This window comes from Myodes glareolus, chromosome 18 (genome assembly GCF_982192425.1).
Source record: "Myodes glareolus chromosome 18, mMyoGla1.1, whole genome shotgun sequence".
Taxonomy (NCBI): domain Eukaryota; kingdom Metazoa; phylum Chordata; class Mammalia; order Rodentia; family Cricetidae; genus Myodes; species Myodes glareolus.
In genome coordinates this window covers 38,272,683-38,296,050 of record NC_142043.1, presented here as the reverse complement: position 1 = coordinate 38,296,050, position 23,368 = coordinate 38,272,683, and the positions used below count along the sequence as shown (strand labels likewise).

The 23,368-nt window shown below is 47.1% G+C and overlaps 1 protein-coding gene across 1 annotated transcript in view; it reads left to right on the top strand.

The window, feature by feature from the left end:
* The window catches only part of Rfx8 (regulatory factor X8), a 60,383-nt gene that overhangs the window by 6,976 nt on the left and 30,039 nt on the right, over positions 1-23,368 (top strand). Inside the window, exons 3-5 of the mRNA XM_087897838.1 lie at positions 1,826-1,887; positions 3,287-3,373; positions 22,218-22,281. Coding sequence (XP_087753964.1) covers positions 1,826-1,887; positions 3,287-3,373; positions 22,218-22,281 — 213 coding nt within the window. The remainder of the gene's footprint in view (positions 1-1,825; positions 1,888-3,286; positions 3,374-22,217; positions 22,282-23,368) is intronic.

Genomic DNA, 23,368 nt, shown 5'->3' with positions numbered 1-23,368 from the left:
GGCAGAGAGCATGGTCCCTTAGTGAGAGCCCCTTCGTATTTCCTCATCTCTACGTCATCATGCATGAATGAGCTCAGGCATTTTTTCTTTTAGTTTCCTAAGTAAATGCTCATTTCATAACAAATGCCCGGAAGATATAAGCCCCGAGGCTGGGCTGTCACACAGTTCACTGTTTCATTCTTCTCTCCCCCTTTTTGCTTTGCCTTGTTGTATAGCTACGGCAAGGATAGATAGATTAGAGAGTGACACATGGAAGGATGCTGGGCTGATGTGTAGACAGACAGAAGATACATAGCTAGATGGATAATAGGTAAATAGATAATAGATAGATAGGTAGATAGATCGATAATAGATAGATAAATAGATAGCTACATAGATAGATAAATAGATAGATAGATAGATGATAGATAGCTACATAGATAGATGATAGATAGATAGATAGATAATAGATAGATATTGATAGATAGATATAGATGGATAGATAGGTGATAGATAGATACATAGATATATAGATAGATGATAGATACATAGATAGATGATAGATAGATAGATAGATACATAGATACATAGATAGATGATAGATAGATAGATGATAGATAGATAGCTACATAGATAGATAAATAGATAGATACATAGATAGATACATAGATAGATAGATACATAGATACATAGATAGATAAATAGATGATAGGAAGACAGACAGGCAGATAGGGGTGAGAGAAAGATGGTAAGGCGGATAAGATGAAGCCCCTTCTCATTCTCTCAAATGCAGCTCCTGGAAGATAATCCATGATTGAGGCAGGTGGCACAAGGGAAGCAGGAGCTTGGCCGAGCCGCTCTGCAGAGAAAGAGCAGACATCACCGGCAGTGATGTGGCATTCCCTGTTCTGGCTTCCAACATGTCCCCACATGCAAGATTTCTCCTAGCAGCCGTGAGCCCGGAGACTGTGCCTGTGGTTAACGCCTTGATCGGGCAACTATAATAGATTCCTGTGGATGAGTGGAACTCGGGGTCTCACTGAACATGGGCACATCAAGGCAACCCAGCCCAAGAATGAGAATTTGAATGCAGGTGGCTGTTATTTTAACAGTTTAGTGCCGTTCTCTCCTAAAAACCTTGGGATGCGAGAAAGGAGGGAGCCATGAAAACACAGTGATACCAGGAAAGGAGGAAAGCCATGGAATGATGATGACAGCCCCAGGCTGGACCCCACAGCTCCAGTTTGAAGAGAAGTTCAAGACTCCAGTCTGCGGTGTGATGTTGAAGAGAGCAGAATGCAAGACCGCACACACCATCAGATGCCTGTGATTTCGTCTAGAAACACAGAGGATGCATGTGAATACTGAGACTCTAAATTGAAGTTTGGTTTTAGAACCGTGGTTCTCACACTTCCTAGTGCTGTGATCCTTCTGTACAATTCCTCATGTGTGGTGGTCCCTCACCGTAAATTGTTTCATTGCTACTTCATAACTGTCATTTTGCTACTGTAATGGATTGTAATGTAGAAGTCTGTGCTTTCTGATGGTCTTAGGCAAACCCAATGGGTCGCAACCCACAGGTTGAGAACCACTGTTTTAGAGGTTTGGTGCTGGGGATGTAAGCCAGGACATTACACACCACAGCCTGGACAGAAAGGTTTATTTAAAATAGCACCATTCCCTCTGTGTCATATTTTACATATCTGATATACTCCCCTAATTTCATTTGCATGCATACTTTTCATAATCGGTTATAATACTTTGTGTAACTCTTTGGTAAGTGTAGATAAAAATGAGTTTGTCTTCAGTTTTCAAACTGCATCTTCAAATCCGCTTGTTCCTGCAGCTCGTGCGCTTGGTTTTCCCTGACCTGGGCACCCGGAGGCTGGGCACACGAGGAAGTGCCAGGTAGAGTAATGATGTTTGTTTTGTGTTAAATGGTGGAAATGAAAATACAGGCACATCACAGGAAATGACAAGACGAGTGACACAGAATGAGCCACTCGTGACAGCGTTTACCAGTCGGTGCCGTGGCCTAGGCTGAATCCGTGTCTGAAGCCATTCAGGCAGCACTGCATTCATTTGCTTCAAAATCTTATTAAAATATAAGGATCGCTAAATATACTTCAGATGCTTAGATGTGCATAGTGATATTTTGTTTATGTTTTAACAAATAAAGCTTGCCTAAAGATCAGAGTGCAGAGCTAAGCCACTAGAGGCCAGACAGTGGTGACTCATACCTTTAATCCTAGTACTTGGGAGTCCCGGGGCTTTAACCCCAGCACTAGAGAGGTGAAGCCAGGAATGATGTGTCTGGGCAGAGAGAGGAATATAAGGCGGGACAAGTCTGAGGAGCAGGGTAGTCTGCGGAGGCCCCCAAAATCCCCATGCCCCTACCCTGGTGAGTGGTCCTTTTGTTGAAGCTGGTCTCTGACAACAGTCTGAGGTTTGGTGGAGACAGATGCAGTCTGGAGATGCAGTCTGGGGACAGATCGCCTTTTTGGTCTGAGGATTCGGTCGAGGTAAAAAGTCTCTCTAGTGGCTGGCCACATTGCTTCTCTGATCTCTTAGCTTTCACCCCATAATTTCTGACTCTGGGTTTTTATTATTAATACCAATTAGAATTCATGCCACAGAAATGTGTCCACTTATTAAAAAGTTTAAATCATTACACACATAGAATAATGCCAGTTGCTTTAATTATACTTTGAACTAAAATGTCAATTTGGTCAATTAGCCTGTGGGTTATATGGAAGAGGCTGGGGCCCAAGTTGATAGTTTTAACAGGAAAGGAAATTCCAGTGCCATCAAATGTGTCCTTATCAAAATTACCAGGCAATTATCATCGTCATTTGGTGTTTGTTTTAAATCGAGACAGGAAATCAGTGAGCAGGGACAGAAGTGCATTAGAGGAAGGACTGGCTGCCCGTGAAGAGGCTGGAGACAGTGGCGAGTGCCAAATCTAACCTTGGCAGTAATTAAGTTGAAGCAATCTGGGTCTGTTGTCAGCCTGGGCACAGTGCTGTAGTTTTGCAGACTCTGCAGAGGAGATGGGGCCATGAAGGAGTCTGCATGAAGGGTGGTAGGACAGGAAGCCCTGCCCCGGGACATCTCTCTGAGATGAGAAAGCTTGAAATTGAGAAGCCCTTTCGTAGGGCTGTTGAAATGTGTCTGGTGTTGGGCTCCAGCCTCCATTGGGTCAGAGATGCGGTGGGTACACCCAACCTGCTGCGGTCCTCACTGAGAGGAACTGTGCACACAAATCATGCACTTGGACAAGCATTAATGGATGCCCTCTGTTTTCTAGGTACCACTATGATGGGATCTATATCAAGAAAAGTTCTTTCTTCTACTCCCATTACTGCTACCTCCTGGGTAAAAAAAGCTGTCACAGGTTAGTGTCTGTCCTTGAGTTCTTTGGTCATGGGACACAAGTCTGCTTCCTTCCTTCCTTCCTTCCTTCCTTCCTTCCTTCCTTCCTTCCTTCCTTCTTTTCTTTCTTTGTATTTTCATTGATCCTCTGTGTCTTCCACATCATGCATTCTGTTCCCACTTATCTCCCTGTCCTCTTGCATCCGCTCTCTGCCCTTGCATCCCCCCCCAAAAGAAAACAAATTTCAAAGAAACAAAATAAAAATAAAAACAAAAGCAATAACAAAGAAGAAACTTTTTGTGGAAGCTATAGTGTGACTGGTTGAGACACACAGTTTGCCCTTCAGTTTGTTCGTCTTTACTCTCAAGTGTTCGTTACCATGAGTCATCGGTCTGGCTCGAGGCCTCTGGTTTCTGCTAAAGCACCAATAATGGGCTCTCACTGTGGCTCCTCTGGGGTATCCTGCTGTTGCCCTGTGTCATGGAGATCCTGTTGTTTTGAATCTGGAGGTTTGTCCCCTTCACAGGCTCCAACAGTTCGTAGATTTGGTAGATGTTGGTGTAGGCCAACTCATAACCCTGGTTCTGGACCTGGGTGGTAGGCAGGTTGGTCAGCTCATTAGCTTTCCCTCATTGCAACTACCCAGGCCAGCTCTCCAGCACTGCCTTGGCTAGCTCACCCTATGCAGCCTGCAGTAAGGGGCAGGATCAGTTCTGTTTTTCAGGTTCTCAGCTCTTTTGTCCAGGCAGGATCCAAGGCCCTCTCTCCTGATTCCTGTAGGGGGCATATGAGATGGGGGGCAGGGTCAGCTCTCATGCCTTCAGGGCTGGACCATCTCTGACCAGACAGCAGGGTCAGCTCTAGTGTGCTGCCCGGGTAGGGTGCAGGGCCCGCTCTCCCGTGTGCTGCAGCTGTTGTGGGGCAGGGCTGGTTCTCTCACTCTTGTGACCCCAGGGCCAGCTCTCTCCCCTGCCAGTCTTGTTTCTTTGAAAATCATTCCAATTTTAGTCATACCTAACTGATTTGTGGGCTATCCTACCTCAAGTCCTTTTGGAGGGCAGAAACATGCATGACATGTGGCCAACACGCCTTGTCAGTCTTTGGCAATGTTATTGGCCAGAGATCCATTTCTGGTTGACTTCTGTAGGTGATTCGTTCTAGTCATTTCTTAGCCACCCAAGCCATTTCTGGTCAAGTCTTTCTGCAAGCATCCATGGCCTTCAGGACTCCACGTGTCCCTTCACGCACACTGTGCTTTCCTTTAACCTCTGCCCTTCCCAGTGAGTAGAGACTGTCACTCTCATCAGCGCCAGGAGCCTCTTACCTTTTGTCTCTCACTAACCCTTCACTCCACAAGGATGTTGCTTCATCTCATGATCTCCAGGCCTTTCCCTGCCCACTCCCTAGGAAGCCCTCTCTGGCTGTATGCCAGACATTCCCATTGAGATGACCCATGGGAGCCTCACACTCAGGGTGTGGAAACTTTAACTTAGAACCTCCCTGAAAATTGCCTCCACTTCTTGACTTTCCATTTGTGACAACTCATAGTCACCCTAAGCCACCACTGACTCCATCAGGCTACAAAGCCTTGTTCATTCTTCCCCTTTGAGATACTGATATTTCATGTAAGCCCTTGTCGTCATTCTGCTTAGAGAGTGGTTATGGGCTCCACATCTACAGATTGAGCCATGCTAAAGGTTCACCATCCTCAGATTCAACCAAACCGAGGCCTTGTGCTTGGCAATTAAGTCTGTGGTCTTCATATCTGTCCTAAGCACGCACAGACATCTCGTCCTATGACCGTATCCTAAATAATATAGCCTAAGAGTCCTTCCACAGCACATGGCATTGCTTTCGACATTATGTAATCTAGAGATGACTCAAAGCATATTTGAGGAGTCACTTATGCTATTTGCAGATACTCATTTTATAGAAGGGGCTTGAACATTGGAGGAGGTCTGGGGCCGGTCCCCTGTGGATGCTGAGGACATCTGGATTCCCATGGAGCTCATATGGCCGCCCTCTTCTCAGTCTCCCCCTACTCCAAACATAGCCACTAGACCAAGCGTCCTAATTTGCCTGCCTCTTCCCTTCCCAGAAGCACCTAAGGTAAAGACCACCTACTAGGCACCACTGGCAGCCTTCCAATCCTGCTCCTTTTCTGACCACACTTCATATTTCTCTATAATATAAGCCTTACTGTCAGCCATACTCACCTTCCTGTGACCATGATGTGCGTGGCCTTCCGCGATCCTGCTCCTCATTCTCTGCTGGGGTCCTCTTGAACCCACCATTCTTGATGGGATCAGGGGGACCATCCTCAACAGTGCCAGCCCCAGGGAAGCCTCTTGCCCCCACACTTCCACACGGCTCATAGACTCTCTACCCAGCCAGCATTTCTGCTCTGCTCATTAGCTATCTACCGAACCTTCACTTGGCACAAATTGGTGGTTGTGCATCTGAGAAACCAAGGGCAATTTCTTTTTCATCTGTAGCACGGCATCTTCAGCAGCATCATCAACACCCCACTCACTACCAAAGTCCTCTAGCTTTGACTGTAACAAGTTTGTATAAGGGGCCCTCCCTGGAGAGTGGCTGCTGAGCCTGTAGTACGAATGAGACATGGCCCCTTCCCACTGCTTGCTTAATAGGAGAACTAAGATGCATGTTTAATGTGATTCACACATGACGTAAGTGTCAGAAATGTACAAGGTCCCAGTGAGAAGGGGAACGGACATTCTGACAGGAGGTGATGGAGGAGTGATGGGGGTCTTGGGCTCCACGCCGAGCCATGAAGGTCAGACAGGTTAGGATTCTGACAGGTGAAGTGGGAGAGGGCAGCAGGCAGGGCTTCTGTGGAGGAGACGAAGGGATGGGAAAGCTTGGGCACCCTGCTGTGCAGCTGTGAAACTGGGCAGAAGATGACCATGGGAGGCGGGGGAGAGGCCACGGCCTGTGAGGCTGGGGCTGCCGTGGTCCAGGGGTCTCCTGAGAGACTGTGTGGGCTCTTGATTAGAGTTTTCACAGCAGCAGAACCACTTCAAAGGTCCAGGGGTCTCCTGAGAGACGGTGTGGGCTCATGATTAGAGTCTTCACAGCAGCAGAACCATGGAGCTTCGCCTGTTTCTACTGTGCTGTGGTTTGAATGTCTCACCAAAACTCAAGATGAACTAAAATCCCCAGTGTAGTAGTGTTAGGAGTTGGAGCCTCAAGCGCACACCTATGCACACACATCTACACACAAACAGACATGGTGTGTGTGTGGGGGGGTGATCTTTATGAGTGATTGAAACCATAAGGACAATACCCTCATGAATGACATTCTGCCCTCATGAATGACATTCTGCCCTCATGAATGACATTCTGCCCTCGTGCCACAACTTGGCCCTTTCATCTCTTCCGCTTTGTAAGAATAGAGCATCTGTCCTTTTTGCTCCTCTGGCATTCACTATGGAGGTATATAGAACATGGTACCATCTTAGAGCCTTAGAACCAGAGAGGGAGCCTCTGCCAGACCCTGGATCTGCTGGTGCCACCACCGGACTTCTCAGCCCCTTGATCTGTAAGAGAGAAACTTCTTTTGTTCATGTATTACTTCACTGATGGTGCTTTGTCATAGCTGCAGGGACAGAGATGGCCCCAGTTAGAGCAGGTGCTGGAACAGTTGCTGAAGAACTGAAAACTAGAAAGTGAGGGTTCAGAAGACGAGATTGGGTGAGAGAGGGATGGGTACCTGGGCCCTGCAGTCATCAGATGTGTGCTCACCAGCCAGGAGCCATTCAGAAGATCTGAGACCAGCTTCTCAGGACTGACAGCCAGTGCACTCCGTGTTAAAAGAAAGGAAGAGAAACGGCATAGCCAAGCATGCCCACAAGTCTTAAGATCAACTTCAAATACAGCCATCATGCTCTGCCTTGAGCAGGTCTTCTCCTAGACCTCTCTGCCACCCCGTAGTCACAACACCTGAATGGTCACATTATCCAAACCATCAAGAGAGGGAACGGGCATGGCAAGAGATGGATTTCAGTCACCCTGAGAGCATTCTGCCTGACTCTGCACTTCTGTGTTTTCTTGTTCAAGCCACCCTGCTGTCAATCATCCTATAGACATTCAGGCACTTGGAATGCCCTAAAGAAACATCTCACCAGCAGGCATCCATGGTGGCATGGGCTGTGGATACACAGGGAGTCTGCGCTTGTTCAGTGGTACAGAGACAGGACCGGGGGTGGGGTGGGGGAGGGATGACAATGACCTTATCAGCCCTGAGAGAGAGAAGGGTTAACCATAGACAGAGATAAGGACAGGGAGACATGTCCTGTCCCCTGTACTGTGTGGCCAACACACATTTAATCATCAATGAACTTTGACGTCTGGGCCACTAAGAGATTGTTTCTAAAGCTCTAGGTAGGGGTAGTCTCTGTGGGTGACCAGGTTTTAGACTGTAAATATCTGGGCGGGGTGTGTGTGTGCACACGCACGCACATGCATTTCTCAGGGACTTCTCCCGCTCTCTATACTGGCATGCCACCCTGTGCTCCATCCTTGCAGTGTTCCTGGCACATCTACCAGTCCCTGGCAGTGTCCTCATCTCTGTGGGGTGTGGCTCCTGAGGGGCCTGGTTCTCTTTATGCCCTGTTGAGTAGGGAGGTGGACCTGGGTCCTGCTAGCTCTCTTTGCCCCTGTGGATAGCAGAGAACCTTTCCACTGGGTGCTCCAAATGTGGAATGGGTGCTGAGTGGGGTTTGGGAGTTTTCACAGCTAGAACTTTGAGACTGGTGCTGTGGTCATTGGGGTCACCAGCCTCTGTCCTGCTACCGAGAGGGCTAGGATTCCCTCTCCTCCTCCAGGCCTCTTTCCACTCCCACAGTCCCCAGCTTCCAGCCATCCTTCACAGTGCTTAGAGCTCTTTTTGTTCTTTCTTTTTTGGTTTTTCGAGACAGGGTTTCTCTGTAGCTTTTGGAGCCTGTCCTGGAACTCACTCTATAGACCAGGCTGGCCTCGAACTTACAGAGATCCACCTGGCTCTGCCTCTGCCTCCCGAGTGCTGGGATTAAAGGCATGCACCACCACTGAGTGGCGTCACCTGGAGCTCTTTTATGGTACACTGTGCATCCAATGTCTCCAGGTGTTCAGATGTTTAGTGAGGCAGCACAAATCCGTACCGTCTTGGAATCTACATCCTCTTATCGTCTATATAAGTCACCTCAGATACTTCTAGGAAGCAAACTGTGTATACCTTGTAGACCAACGCTGCTCATTCGCAGAATGCTTAATTATCCAACTGTGCAGAGTACATTTAAACCTGCCTTCAAATGTGGTGCTGGGACTTCCAGCTGGGACAGCAGGTGCATAGAGACCTGTTTCTCCCTGACCCTGCTCTCCAGGCACAATTTTAAACCCAGGAGACAAGAAGCAACCCAAGCGAGATTGGAGCGGAAAGAAGAGGTGGTTTGGGACCCCGGGGCTGTGGGCCCAGCACAGGAACAGGGCCCCTCCATCTCCAGTCCTCCTTCATCCCTACACCAAGAAACAGTGCTCCATAGTCCCAACCTAGCACAAGTCCAAGATTTTCAAGTTCTCTCTGACCCTTGAGTGTCGAGAGGAATTTTTGTCAAAAATGAACAATCCAGGCAGCACTTGCCTTTATCCGGGAGTCTGAGACACTCTTTCCACCCACGAGAAACTGAGGAACGGGAGCTGGCCTGTCCAGAAAGACACAGATCCAGTGAGACTCCTGGTGTAGGAAGACCGCCTGCCCCAGAGCCCAAGTCTCTTTTCCCCAGAGAGCTGAGGCACTTGAGAAAGGTGAGCATGACCTCCACAGAGCCCACTGGAAGAAATTCCCACACCCTTCTGCCCACTCTACAAACAGCTAAACCAGCTAAACCACTAAACAGAAACAGAATGGGGACATCCCTGAAAGTGAAGCCTTTGGGGGAGGGGATTAACAAACAGGAAAAAAAAAATTCTGAAATCTATCAAGATGGTGACATGTGACCTGCAGCAGATTCCAATAGCGTCTTTCTCATCAAAGCCAGAAGGAGATGGCCCCAGAGTTCTCAGGAGCTGGGGAGAAGGTCTGTCAACTCCAATTTCCGTATGGAACGCAATTGTCTTTCGGGGACTGGGGAGATGGCTCAGTGGTAAAGGGCACGCTCTGCTCTTTTGAGCGCCCCAGTTTAATTCCCAGCACCCACATCGTGTGGCCCATGACTCCCTATAACTCTAGTTTCAGGGGGATCTGACACCTCCAGCCTCTGCAAGCACCTACACTCAGGTGCGCGCGCGCGCGCACACACACACACACACACACACACACACACACACACACACACACACAAATTCCAAAAAGGCAAGAGTGACTGTGGTCATATCCAGTAAAATAGACTTCAAAATAAAGAAAGATCCTTGGGACAAAGAGAGGACCTTATACAACGCTAGGAGATGATTATCCTAAATGTGTGCCCACCTAGCAACCTAGCCCATTACCTTTAACCCAAATGGATGGTGTTATAGCATGGCCTCGTTGAATTAGGGTCCCTCATCACTGCTACCACTGTTTAAGTGATTCCCAAGACCATCTCCACATTCAGGGATCCGGTGGAAGTTCATCAGACTTGGAGTAAGACTGTAGTGTCTAAGATTTGTGACAGTGATGGACAGATACCCGACCAGATCACAGAGAGAAGGAGGGAAGGGCTGGAGTGTCAAGTTTGACCCATGGAAAAGCAGCACGTGACATGCGGCTGCAGTTCAGTGCTGGGAGGCAGCTTGCTAGCTAGCTAGCAAGTCTAGCTGAGTCGGTGAGCTCCAGGTTCAGTGAGAGATTCGGTCAGGAAAAAAAAAGAGCTGGCGAGCAACAGGGAAGACATCTGACATTGACCTCTACTCTCCACATGTGCACATGCGTATGTACTCATGTGTGCATGCATTCATGCACACGCACACACATACACACACACACAGGGAGACAGAAAGAGTGGTGGGAACCTCTATGAGGATGTGCTCTGTCATCTTTCTCCGAGCTCAGTCCTGCTGAACCCCCTCCTCAGCCAACAAAATGTAGCCGTATGTGAATAATCTTTTTTTTTTTTTTTTTGGCCTGAGGAAGCACACTAGAGACTTGATATTTAAAGTTCCAATCAGGAACTGATAAAACAGCACAACTCTAAATAATAGAACACCCCAAAATACCCCCGAAGAAAGCAGGCATTCTGCAGAAGCTGTGTTATTTGTATAGTCTCCACTCAGTGAGCCACTCCTACCAGCAAACTGCCACTGGGAACACTCAGCAGGCCGAGTTCCCAGACTCCAGCCAAAACCAGCCTTGAAAAGACCTTCCTAATGCTCAGTGTCCCTGACCTGTTATCTACACAGTTGCACAAGTCTGCGAATATACTAAGAAAACCTTGAATTCCTCTCTTTAAATGATTTTGTTGCATCTCTTCCTGAGGTTGCTTTAAAGGACAAAAATCCCAGCAAGATTTTTTCCCTTGACACATAAAAGCTTGTTCAGAAGCTGTATGGGAAGGCAAGCAGCCCCAACAGCCTCAACGGAGCAGAGCAACGTGGAAGCGCTCTATCTACTGAGCTCCGAGTGGCTGTGACAGTCAAGGTCTCCTGGTTGGACTGACCGGACGGGGACACAGCAGGGGAGAGATTCTAGAAGCAGACCCATCAGATGCAACCAGCTGATTTTTAATTTTAAAATTACTACACGTTATCTATAATCATGTGTGCATATGCATGCCTACAATGTCGTGTCAGTGGGAATCAGAGAACAGCCTGTGGGAACGAGGCCTCTCCCCACACTGCTTTTCCAGGGATCCAGCTTGGGTTCTCAGGCCTGGCAGTAAGGGCCTTTACCCACTGAGCCACCTTGCCAGCCCCTCAAGTGATGACAAAGGTACACAGATAACGTTATAGAAGGGCATTGTTCCTCAACCTTCCTGATGCTGTGACCCTTTAATACAGTCCCTCATGTTGTGGTGACCCCCCCAATTACAACATCATTTTCATTGCTACTTTATAGCTGTGATCCTGCTACTCTTATGAATCATATTGTAGATGTAAATGCCTGTATTTTCCAGTGGTCCTAGGTGGCCCCTGTGAAAGGGTCGTTCAATCCCCAAAGGTATTTCAACCCACAGGTTGAGAACTGATAGGAGAGGGGTAACATTTAACAGAAACCCCACATGCAAAAGAAAAATGAATGTCAACATAAACTTTATAGCTTTGATGAAAATTAACTCAAGATGGGTCAGAAGCTTAAACCTAAAATATAAAGATAAGAATAAAGCTGTGCCAGGTGTGATGGCACACGTCTTTAATCCCAGTACTCAAGGGGCAGGGGTAGTCAGACATCCATGAGTTTGAGGCCAAACTGGCCTATGTATAGTAAGTTCCGGGACATCCAGGGTTATGTAGAAAGACCCTGTCTCAACCTCCACAAAAGAATAAGGCTGTACCCCAGCTAGTAGGGAGGCTGAGGTTCCCAACTGTTGAAGAGTTTGAGATTTTCCTAGGTATTATTTGCAAAATTATAGTACAAAATCAACAACAAAAAGCAAATATATAAACTATACGAATATTTAATTTAAAAAGTAGAATAAGCTTAATGGGACCTATGGCTAGGCAGAAAGTTCCCAGGCTTAGCCCCAAATGCGTGAACCCTAAAAGGAAAAACTTATTTGAGCTTTTTCAAAAGTCCTGAAGAGGGGGTGCAAAAGACACAGACAGAAAATACTTGCAATGCACACAGTTGACAGAGGACCAGAATCTAGAGTTTAGAAAGAGCATGTAAAGCTCAATAGTATGAAAACTCAAAATCGACCCTATTAGACAAAAGGCAAGCACACACCCCACACCGCTGGCCCTTTCTGTTGTGAGCTGTGCCTCCACACCTGTGGGAGGAACGGAACTACCAAGACCAAATCCTACTGACGATGCAGAGAAAGCGGACTGTTCCCACATCTCCGGTGGGAATGTAAAACAATTAGTCACCCTACAGAATGGTTTGGCAGGTTTTCATCAAAACCGGCACGTGAATACTGTCTAAGCTTCCATCAATCTCGGAGATATTTGTCCCTGAGAAATGAAACCTCCTATCCACATGCACCCCCGCCCCCCAAGAATGTTCCCAACAGCTGCAGTGCTAACAGCCTCGGACTCGAGTCAGCCCAGATGCCCTGCAGCAGGTGGCAGGTTCATCTAACTGTGATACATCCACACCACAGACTGTCACCCACCAGTGAAAAGGACTAAGCCGTTGACCCATGTCGAAACTTGGATAAATCTCTGTGGAATTGCGCTAAGTGAAAACAGCCCCAACCCTAAGAGATTCCGCTTCTATGGCATGTTCAAATGATGAGACGAGGGGCAGACGGTTGGCAGAACTGAGTGGTCCAGGGTGAGGGAGGCTGGAGACGAGCCTGGCTCTAAAAGCGTGAGACATCCTTGTTTCAGTACTTCCAGGTTATCTTCCTCCTCCATTTTAGATACTAGTCCTTTGTTGTTTATGTGGCTTGCAAATATTTTTGTGAATTCTGTATCTTGTCTTTCCATCCTTATCCCATGAATTTCCCGATAACAGCATCTCAGTTATGGTGAGAGATATAGGAGCCTATGAAGGTAATAGAATTGTTTAGAAACACACGCATGCGTGCACACACTTGCACACATACACACACAAGCACAGTTTAAGTAAAACAAAATGTGAGTAAGGTAGGCGAGTGGTATCAGTGGCAATATCTGAGCGTGACATGGAACAGCAGACTCTGCCTCTGCAGATTTCAGCAACCGTGGGTGGGAATTATGTGGAAGAGAAATTCTGTCTGCACGGAATATAGGAACTGCTTTTTTTTTAAAGCATCATTCCCTACATGATATAGTGTTGCAGCTTTTTTTCATAGAATTTCCTTTGTCCTAGGTGCATGCGCCAACTGGAGCTGATTTACAGTGTCCAGGGGTGTGTGCAAGGTCTCCGCACATTCTATACGTTTCATATGGGGACTTGGCAGCCATGGAATTAGGTTTCCTTAGCGGGTTGGTGGCTTCTGGAATCAGTGCCCAGTAGATCCGAAGGGAGATTGTACAACAGTTCTCAAACAGTTATCGCTGGGTGGAACCGAGCAGAGCATAAAAGGGACCTCTCCCTTAATTATTTCTTACAGCCACACATAAATCTATAATTACACCAGTAAAAAAATCAATTAAAAATAATAAAACAAGCATAGCTCCATAATCTAGGAGAAAAGGCGTGGTAAGCCCCGTGATGTCTCCCAGCCCAGTCCTCGGGGTGGCCAGGGATCTCAGATCTACACAGGCTACAGCCACCCCAGTCCTTGCTTCCCTTCAAAGCTCTCGCCCTTCTCCCCACAGGAGAGGTGAGGTGACAGTGCCTGGGAGGTACGGGAACTGTCTGCCTCTAACAGATCTGAGTGCTGGAAAGGGAAGCCAGCAAGCAGGGCCCAGCTCTGCACACCTGGAAGTCATCAACCCGAGAGAGCACAGCTGGCTCTGCTTACACTCGCTTCCCCGCGTTTAAGACCCAAGGGAGAGCCCTGGGCAAGGCTTCAGATGAGAGGTTTTGAGGTTCCCCCAAAGTAGTCTGCCTCTCCGAGGCCGGCGTTTCTTTATGAGTTCAGGGATGGCGGCTAATGCACAACAGCTCTGCTATTTGCTGAGGGGCAGGATGGAGATTCCTCTGGGGAGGCAGCCTTGGGCTGAGGGTGTAGCTCAGTGGTTGGAATACTTGTCTAGCACGTGCTCTTGTGAAGTCCCGAGTTACAGCGCCACAGCTGAAAGAAAGATAAGCATTTCTTACCAGAACCGATTTAGAGTGGTGCATACAAGCAAGCTAAAGCAACTGTCTGGGACGCAAACCCTTGCCTAGGTTGTTCAAGGGTCTGGTTTAAATGCATAGCCCTGCCCAACCCCAACACACACACACTTTCTGGACTTTGTGTTAGGGAAGGTAATGAAAATACACACACACACACACACACACACACACACATACACACAGGCACACAAGCATTAGTACAGAGATTTGGCTAAGAACAGGGAAAGTGGCTTTCAGCATTGTGCCCCTGTCCCCAAATACTTCAAAGAGGCATATAGCCTAGCTAAAATACATTCAATGTCGAGACAAACCCGTCTGTCTGTTTCTTACCGCTTTGCTATAGCCCATCCCATCAGCCCAAACAGTCTGCACTCAAGTTCTAGAACTACCACCATGCCACTTTCTCCATGCCTGTGCTGGGGAGAAGTGTCCCAAGATACAGTAAAGGACCAGGACACAGTGTCTGCTTATCACCTGCAGAGGTGACAGAAGATAGATGCAGTATCCATGGATGGAAGGGGTGTGGTTAATCTCACCCTAGACCCAAGAAAGGCCACACTATGAACAACATCTTGACATTTTGTTTGCTTTTTACTATATGAAAAAGACCCCCTCATGAAGTGCAGAGCTAGCTCTCGCTCTCTCTCTCTCCCTCTCTCTCTCTCTCTCTCTCTCTCTCTCTCTCTCTCTTTCTCCAAGGTAGTGTGGTTTTACAGGGACAAGCCTCCCAGGGTCCTGTTGTGTTTAGCAGGCAGCCAAACTAAGACCTGGACATGGTGTAATTGCTGACCTAGAAATTAATCAGACTGAGGCCAAGGTGCAAAATGCTTCTTTCTCCTGTCAGTGTGGAGTGTGTGTGTACATCTCTGTATGTACATGTGTGTTTAATCATACCTGGGGAAGTGGTCCTGCTTAACTTAAATCCCAAGTTAAAACATTTAAAAAAAAACTAGTCTATCCTTTTCCATTCTACTTCATATAGATTCCAAAAAGAATTACATGTGATTTTATGTTTCTCTTCAAGATGTAATGGAACTAATCTTTGCCCTCCTCTCTGCCACAGCATGTGTGTGCGCCCAGGCGCGCGCGCACATACACACACACTTGGGTATGGGTTCCATCTCTTCCAGCTCACAGACACAGATATGCACACACACACACACACACACACACACACACACACACACAAATATAAACACACACATAGACATATACACACAACACACATACACACACGGGTTTCATCTCTCCCAGTACACAGATACAGACATGTACATACACATATATAGACACACGCACACACACACACACACACACACACACACACACACACACACGGGACTTTTCCAGCTAAAGGCCTTTGAAAGTGTCTAAGCTGTCCTTCAAATGCTGAGCCTTTGTACTTCCATTTCTTTGTTCTCTTGCCAGTTCATGAGCTCAGGGGACTGCCTTGGGGTAGCAGCCTGAGCCTGTGGAATGTGGCTGTGGATCCGTCCACAGCTGGATCCATGTACCAGCAACGCAGGACAGGCAGAGCGCTCCTCTTCCAGCCTCCCCCCACCCCTTGGGGAAAGCAAGCTCAGCAGAGGTGGCTGCAGCCTAGCAATTGTGGCCACCACCACCTGACAGTGCCAGGTCACAGCAGCTGTGCCAAAGGGTCCCCTGGCCCAGCAATGCCCTCTTTTCCTTCCATTTAGGCAGCCAGTGTACAAGAAGGGGCTAAGATGAAAACAGAGCCTTTGGGGCCAGGACCCCCCAGCGAGACCGCTGATGAGTCTCCCCACTAATGAGGTGTCCAAGTTGCAACCAGCTTTTTGGCCCTGTCCACCCTATGCTTTCAGGGCTGGTTAGGACTTGTTAAGGTTAAACATATGCATTACCCGCTTGTGTTCTAGCAGCTCGAAGAAAAAAAGAAAGAAAGAAAGAAAAGAAACTTGTGTTGGAAGAATCATGCCCCTGGATGACACTCTGGCTCGCAAAGACTTTGGTAGCAGGGTTCAGCCCCAAGCTCCCCTGACATCCTCAGGAACTGATCATTTGATTCAAGGACCCCTCCCTCCCTGCCATCTCTGCTGAGAACCACCCACTGCAGGGCCTGCTGTTATTTGCTGTCTCCCTGTGAAACCTGACCCCCCACCACCACCACACACACCCAGGGGCTGAAGTTTGCATCAGGAAGGCAAATGCGGATAACTTATACTTTCAACACTTACGGAGGCTTTCCCACAGGTCGTCATTTTGCAATTAAGTTGTTCATTAAATCTAATGGGTCAGGAGACAGTTAAATAGTTGAGTAGCAATCTCCCTCCATGAAGAAAATGACTAATCTCTAGTGCTCAGCTTGCCAGCAGATTTTTTCCAGTAGCATAATTCTTGTACATGTTTAGTTTCGAAACACTTTTTCTATGGGTTTTGTGTGTTTCTCTGTGCATGTGTGAGTGGTGTGTGTGTCTGTGTCTGTGTCTGCTTGAAGGAATGAAACCTTTGTGTGTGTGTGTGTGTGTGTGTGTGTGTGTGCCTGTCTGTCTGTCATTCTGTGTGTGCTGGGAGAGATGGAACCAGTGTGTGTGTGTGTGTGTGTGTGTGTGTGTGTGTGTGTGTGTGTTTGCATGTCTATGCGCGCACACGTGCATTTCTGTGAGTACATGTGTCTGTCTGTCTATCTATCTCTGTTTTGGGAAGAATGGAACCAGTGTCAGTGTGTGTGTGTGTGTGTGTGTGTGTGTGTGTGTGCGTGCGTGTGTGTGTGTCTGTCTGTCTGTCTGTTATATCTGTGTTTTGGGAAGGATGGAACCAGTGTGTGGAGGTGTGTGTGTGTGTACATGTGCGTGCGTGTGTGCCTGTCTGTCTGTCTGTGTGTCTGTCTGTGTGTCTGTGTGCTGGGAGAGATGGAACCCTGTGCCCCGTGCATAGTAAGTAAGGTTTCTACAACTCAGCTATATCCACAGCCCCTATTATTATTACCTTGTCTGGCACATGTGTGCCCTAAAAGACCAGGATGATAGGTAATCGCTCTGAACTCAGATCAGAACCTCCTCTTCCAAATTCTCCTTCTCCTGCCCTATCTATAAACCAGGACAGCAGCTCCTAGCTTCTACCTCTGCTTGGTGGCCTAATGGTTAGGGTGAATAAAGCACAGCACCAAACAAGTGGTTGGTGTATTTCTGAAATGCCTGTAATTATAATATAATCAAACTGTACAAATTTTGCAATTGTGACATCATGGTGTGTCCCTATCTGAATCTATGTTTACGTTTTAACTTTATTTCCAAAGCTATCCATGAAGAGTGTCTTTCAATCAAAACCCAAATAATTATGTCACCCGTGGTGAGAGAGCACTGCAGTCGGGTCCACGGTGGCTGCGAGGCCATGCTTCTGCCTGGGCGCTCATGCTAGGCCAGCATGGGCTGAGAATTGGATTTTACTGCATTTTTATTCTCTTGCCTTTGTAGTTGCTTCAAGTTGTTTTTCCCACTGTTTGAGCAATGTGTGAGAGAGATTGGGGTGTCCGAGTGATGTAATGAAAGTCTGGATTAATGACAATGATGTCAAAGCCCAAGAATGTAGAGACAAACCAGAGGTAGAGCTAACGCCACACTTGAAAGGCTTGTGGGGATATTTATTTATCTATTTATTTAAGATTAACTGTGTGTCCTGGAAGAGTATCTTGGTCTCTTCGGTGCCAAATGATTGGGACAACTGATTAAAGTAATGTGATTTTCATACTACATAAAGCACTCTGGGTGTTTGCTGGTTCTCAAAAAAAAACAAGGGTTCCCTGGGTTTTCTCCAAGGGGGACTCAGAAGAATCTGACTATAGGTGAACCTGGAAAGGAAGTCTGAGTTCACATGTTACCAAATATTTAGAGACTCTGGGCCTTAAATAGGACTTAGAGTCATCTGGCTCCACGCCATTCCTGTTCAGGACTTCCAGAGCCCAAGAGTCTTCAGCGGCTACAACAGGATGCCACCTCCTTCCTCCCTGGTCTCCTGTCTTCCCCTGGTCTAACTGTCCTTGTTCTTGCCCAGAGTTTATTAAATCCTAATAGCCTAGGTAGGGCACAGCAGCTGAAGGGGTAGCCCACAAGGGCCACACGTCCTCATGGGACCGGCTAACACATGGCCACTCCTGTGCCATAGGCTTGTTCTTGGCTCTGCTTTGGTGATTGGAAACTACTAAGGCTTTAGACACCCAGAGGGGGACCTGAAGCCTGTCCTTCTCAGCAAGGCCAGCTCTGAGTATTGTGTGTGGCTTCACTAGGGCCATAGCTCAGCAATGACTCTGCTTTGACTCAGAGCCTAATAAATGTCCCCATGGTCTGATTCAGAACCGCAGTGAGGAAATGACGCAGGAGCCAGTGCGCCCAAAGACACGCAGCCCTTGTTGCTGGCACCCTGGACAGACCCGCTCCAACCCTGTTCTCACTGTGGCTGCTCCTGGGTGGCAGGGGACCCCAGGGTAGGACAAGTGGAACTCAAGTCTACCACAGTCTTACTTGCTAGCTCAGTTTTCCAAGTTCAAGCCCAGCAAGTGTCTGCAGTTCTCTCTAGGTCCAATCCACCAGGCCCTCACTGCACCAACACTTTTGACTGAGACCTCCAGGCCCCCACGCCATGTTGTATTAGCCTTACAGCTAGACCCAACAGAGGTTCTCTGTTCATTGACCTTGTTGCCTCCAGTTTGCATCCTAACTCATGCTGATTTCTTTTTTTATTTTAAATTAGCATATACTTGCTGTAAAAAAATAGTGTTTGTTAGAACATTTCCGCACACAGTTATGATTATTTTGATCATATTTACCCCCTCATTACCCTCTCTTGACTCCCTTCCTCCTCGCCTGGTTCCCTTCCTTCCTCTCCCAAAAACATCTCCCCCTCTGCTTCGATGTATATTTTGTTTAATCTACAGTACACTAATAGAGATCATCTCAGGCCTTTGTGCATGTCTGACGCATGTTTAGGCTGATCTGCATGCCCGATCCCATGAATTCTGTGCATCTTTGCTTGCATGAGGCTCTAAAACGGTGGTTCTCCACCTCTGGGTCACGATCCCTTTGATGGGGTCAAATGACCCTTTCACAGGGGTCACCAAAGACCATCAGAAAACACAGGCAATTCAGAACAGTAGCAAAATACCTGTTATGAAGTAACAACAAAAATAATTTTATGATTGGGGGGTCACCACCATATGAGGAACTGTATTAAAGGGTCACAGTATTAGGAAGGTTGAGAATCACTGCTCTAATAGGAGGTGATTGTGAAGGAAAACTGGTTTGAACTTGCCAAACCTATTTATTGCCCCAGGTGTTGAGCATCATCAACCAAAACTGGGTAGAGACAGCCCCACTGGTTCTCTCTGGCTGACAAGTGGATTTTGTTTGGACAGTCCCCTCACTCTGTGAGGCTGAAACTTTCTCTCTTTCTCACTCTTGTTATTTCAATGCACAAAGTATCCTCATTAACATTAAAGGATAACTTGGCTGCCGTAGTGAGACTAGTCACAGACAGGTCCTGTATTCTCTTACGCGGTCCCCTTGGTCTTCCAGTTAGCCTTGAGTTAAACCCATTTCTAACACCAGTCACCTAGCAGGAATTTGGGAGTTTTGTGTAAAAGCTGGAAATACTTGAGGACCTGACTCAGTCCTAATGAGCGGCGCTAGTTGCTCCAAGGCTGTGAGTCAGCAGGGGGAGAGGGGTGAGAGAGGGGGGTGACATGTCCCATCGTAGTTCCCTTCATCTGACCCGGATCGGCTAGCTGCCACTTTCTTCTGTCTGAATATCGTAAGGAATGCCTGGTGAAGCTCACCCTCACCATCGAAAGGGCTTAATAAGTATTATCCAAGTGTCTTGTATACGTTTCAGTCACGTGAGGCCAATTGCAAAGGCAGCTCCTGTAAGCTCATCTAACTACCAGTGGGCATGTTTATGAACCACTGAATTCGCAGGGGCATAGGACTGTTCCGACATCCATCATAATGCCTCACGTGTCTGCTGTCATGATTCTCTCAACGTCTTTCCATTTTGTTTTCTTCCTCAATAGATTAGGCTCTGAGAAAACAGATGTGTGTCTCAAACACAGTTATGCCTGACAGCCAGCAAAATGCCTGTCATGTGGTAGACACTTAACAAGTATGTGATGACCGAATGAGATACAGATCGATGGATAGTTAAGTGATGGATGGTGAATAGGTGGATGGATGGACAGTTGAACAGACAGACGGATAGACAAATAGATGGGTTACATGGTCACTAGCAGGAAGGATGGTTGGATGGATAAATGGATCTAATATTCATATTGTAATCTTGTATTTATTTTTACATAGGAAGGATACTAGGAATCCTGTATTGACACAATGTAGAATTGTAGAGAAATTGCATTTCCTCCTACTTTGTTGGAAGGGATTCAGTGTGATGGCTCATGCCTTTAGACCCAGCACTTGAGAGGTAGAGGTAGATGGATCTCTATGAGTGTGAAGCAAGTTTAGTCTACAAAGAGAGTTCCAGACCAGACAGAGCTACGGAATAAGACCCTGTCTCAAAAAGGGAAAAGCTTTAGTGATGATTCTTAAGACGTCCCCAAATGCTGACAACCATAGTTTTCTGGTGAAATTTTTTTCTGTTGTTGCGTGAATCTTCACTTCAGACGTTTCTTCTGTCTTGTTTTACTCTAGGGATTAATTCACAGTTCATGCATTGTTAGTTTCTTCATTTTAATTGATATAATGTCCTGGAATCTATATGGATTGGTTGTGTTTTTGTTGTTGTTGCTGCTGTGGCTTAAGTACCCGACAAAATGGCAAAGCAAGCGAGGCTTTGTTTTGGCTTGCAGTTCAGAGTGACACATTCCCTCACTGAGAGCAAGACACAGTGGACTGCTTGTCTTCAGTGCTGACCAGGAAGCAGAGAGTGGGGACTGCCAAATTCTCAGCTGACTTTCTGCCTTCCCCTTCTTTATTCAGTCCAAGACCCCATCCCAGGAGACAGTTCTGCCACATTCGTGGTGGGTCTCCCCTTCTCCGTCAGTGGCTCTGGAAACACATTCATAGATTCATTCAAACACGTGCCTCCTTAATGGCCCAGGTGTTCCTAAAACTAATCAGGTTGACAATTCAGGTTCTCCCTCCCAAGCCCACCCTCTTCAACTTGATACCCAAGCATAGCACCCTTGATCCCATAGGGTCATGGTTGTCTCATAATGCAAAATGTACCATTCCAAATTCAACAGCCTCCATAATCTCCATAGTTTCCACTCTTCAAAACTTTATACTTTTGGAAGACCTCAAGGCAATCTCTTAATTGTAAGCAAGCCCTTACAAAATAAAAGGCAGTTTGCAACATAACCACACACACGTGCGCGTGCGCGCGCGCACACACACACACACACATACAAATTCTATCTCTATATATAGCTACATTAGAGGCTAACACTCCAATATATGAAGTGGGGCACCATTGCTGGCCCACTCCCTCAGTGTCCACCTGACAATGGCTCCCTGCTTTGAGGGGAGGGGAGAGAGCCTAGTACTCTGAGGCAAAGACAATATGATGACTGAGGTGGTGGACAAAGCTATACAACCATGCCTGCCATCAGCTCAGCCTTAGCCCCAGGGCAGAGAGAGAGGAAGATGCTCTCGCCTCCGTCACCTAGTGGCATTACCATATCTGGGTTGCCAATGTAAAACACCCGGATCAGAAAGTAATAAAGATCCCTTTTTTTACCGTGGTTTTTTCTTCTCCCACAGGAGAAGTTATATCCTTGATGGTATCATAACCTTGCTTCTGGAGGGAATAAATTTTTTAAAATTAAAACGCAAGGTTGTCCCAGATACAGAAATAGATTTTTTTTAAAAAAAAATCCCAAACATGTGACAATCACCATCTGTGAATAGGACCTTGGAGGACAAGTTTTTGATAAAGAGTTATATCTTAAGCAAACAAGCTTGCTGCAGGAGAAATTCCTTCCTCCCGTTCAGAGAGCGGCGTCTTAGTCATGCGATTTCTCTATTGTCTGTTCTTCCACAGTGGTGATGCTGTTGCCTTTGGAAAGTCTACTGATTTTAACAATGTTATTAAGCAGGAGGAAATCGTGAGTATGGTGTAAAATAGATGTGGTTAACAGACTCCCTTGTGTTTGGGAGTTGCAACTGTTTTTGTGTGTGGTGTCCTGGACAGTCCTTAATCCACCACCCATTGGTCTCGTTGTTGAGCATCCAGCATACATTACACTCACCTAGCACAGACCTGGCCCCTGTCCCGAAGGACCACACTGCTCAACCGCTGTCACTGTTGAGCTGCATTTCTTGAGGTGTAACTCTAAAGGCTGCAAAGGTGGCTAGCCATAAATTTGCGACAGTGCGCCGCTGTGGTATCCCTTCAACTCTTAGAATCAGTACATCAGAACCATTAACATCTAATCTGTGACACTGAGTGGAGCTTTGCTTTAGTTGGCCAAGACATCATGGCAGTACTCTGATCATGTCTTAGCTCAGTTTGCTAAAGCAAACTACTCCGAACTGCGCAGTTTAAACACACTGATTTCTCGTGGTTCTGGGTGGCGCTGGCGAGGGCTCTATACTGAACTGCAGGCAGCAGGCTGCTCCCGCCGACCTTGGTTTGCACAGCTTTCTCTGACCTTGTGAGTGTTCCTGTCAGTCAAGGTCCCACCCTCCTAACTTAATCACCTCCCAATGTCCCACTTCTAAATTCTAGCACAGTTTGGTTAAGATTAGCATCACAGGGATTTGGAGGGACAGAAACATTGTCCCTAACAGATACAATCTCACGAAAAATTATTTTTAAAGCATCTATTTTGTAACCAGTACTATTGGGGGCTCCGTGGGATATAACCCAAAAGTTGTAAAGACAAAAATCCCACAGCCTTATACCTGAGGAGCACGGTCTGTGGGCAGGAAGCTGCGGTTGACCTGCTGAGACAGGGACAGTGTTGAAGGGCCGTGAGTCTGCAAAGGCAGGAGGGTCTGTGGGGGTCAGAGTGGCGATTATGAATGAGAGCTGACCCTCCTCTTGAGTCCCCTGATTGTACTGGTGGTCTTAGCTCCTGTACTGCTGGATTCACTCCAGGACACAGGTGGGTGGAGCAGGCCATCAAGGGGGAGGCTCAGCAGCTGGGTCAGCAACAATTGAGCCCACCCCCCAGAGTGAGAGCGCACAGA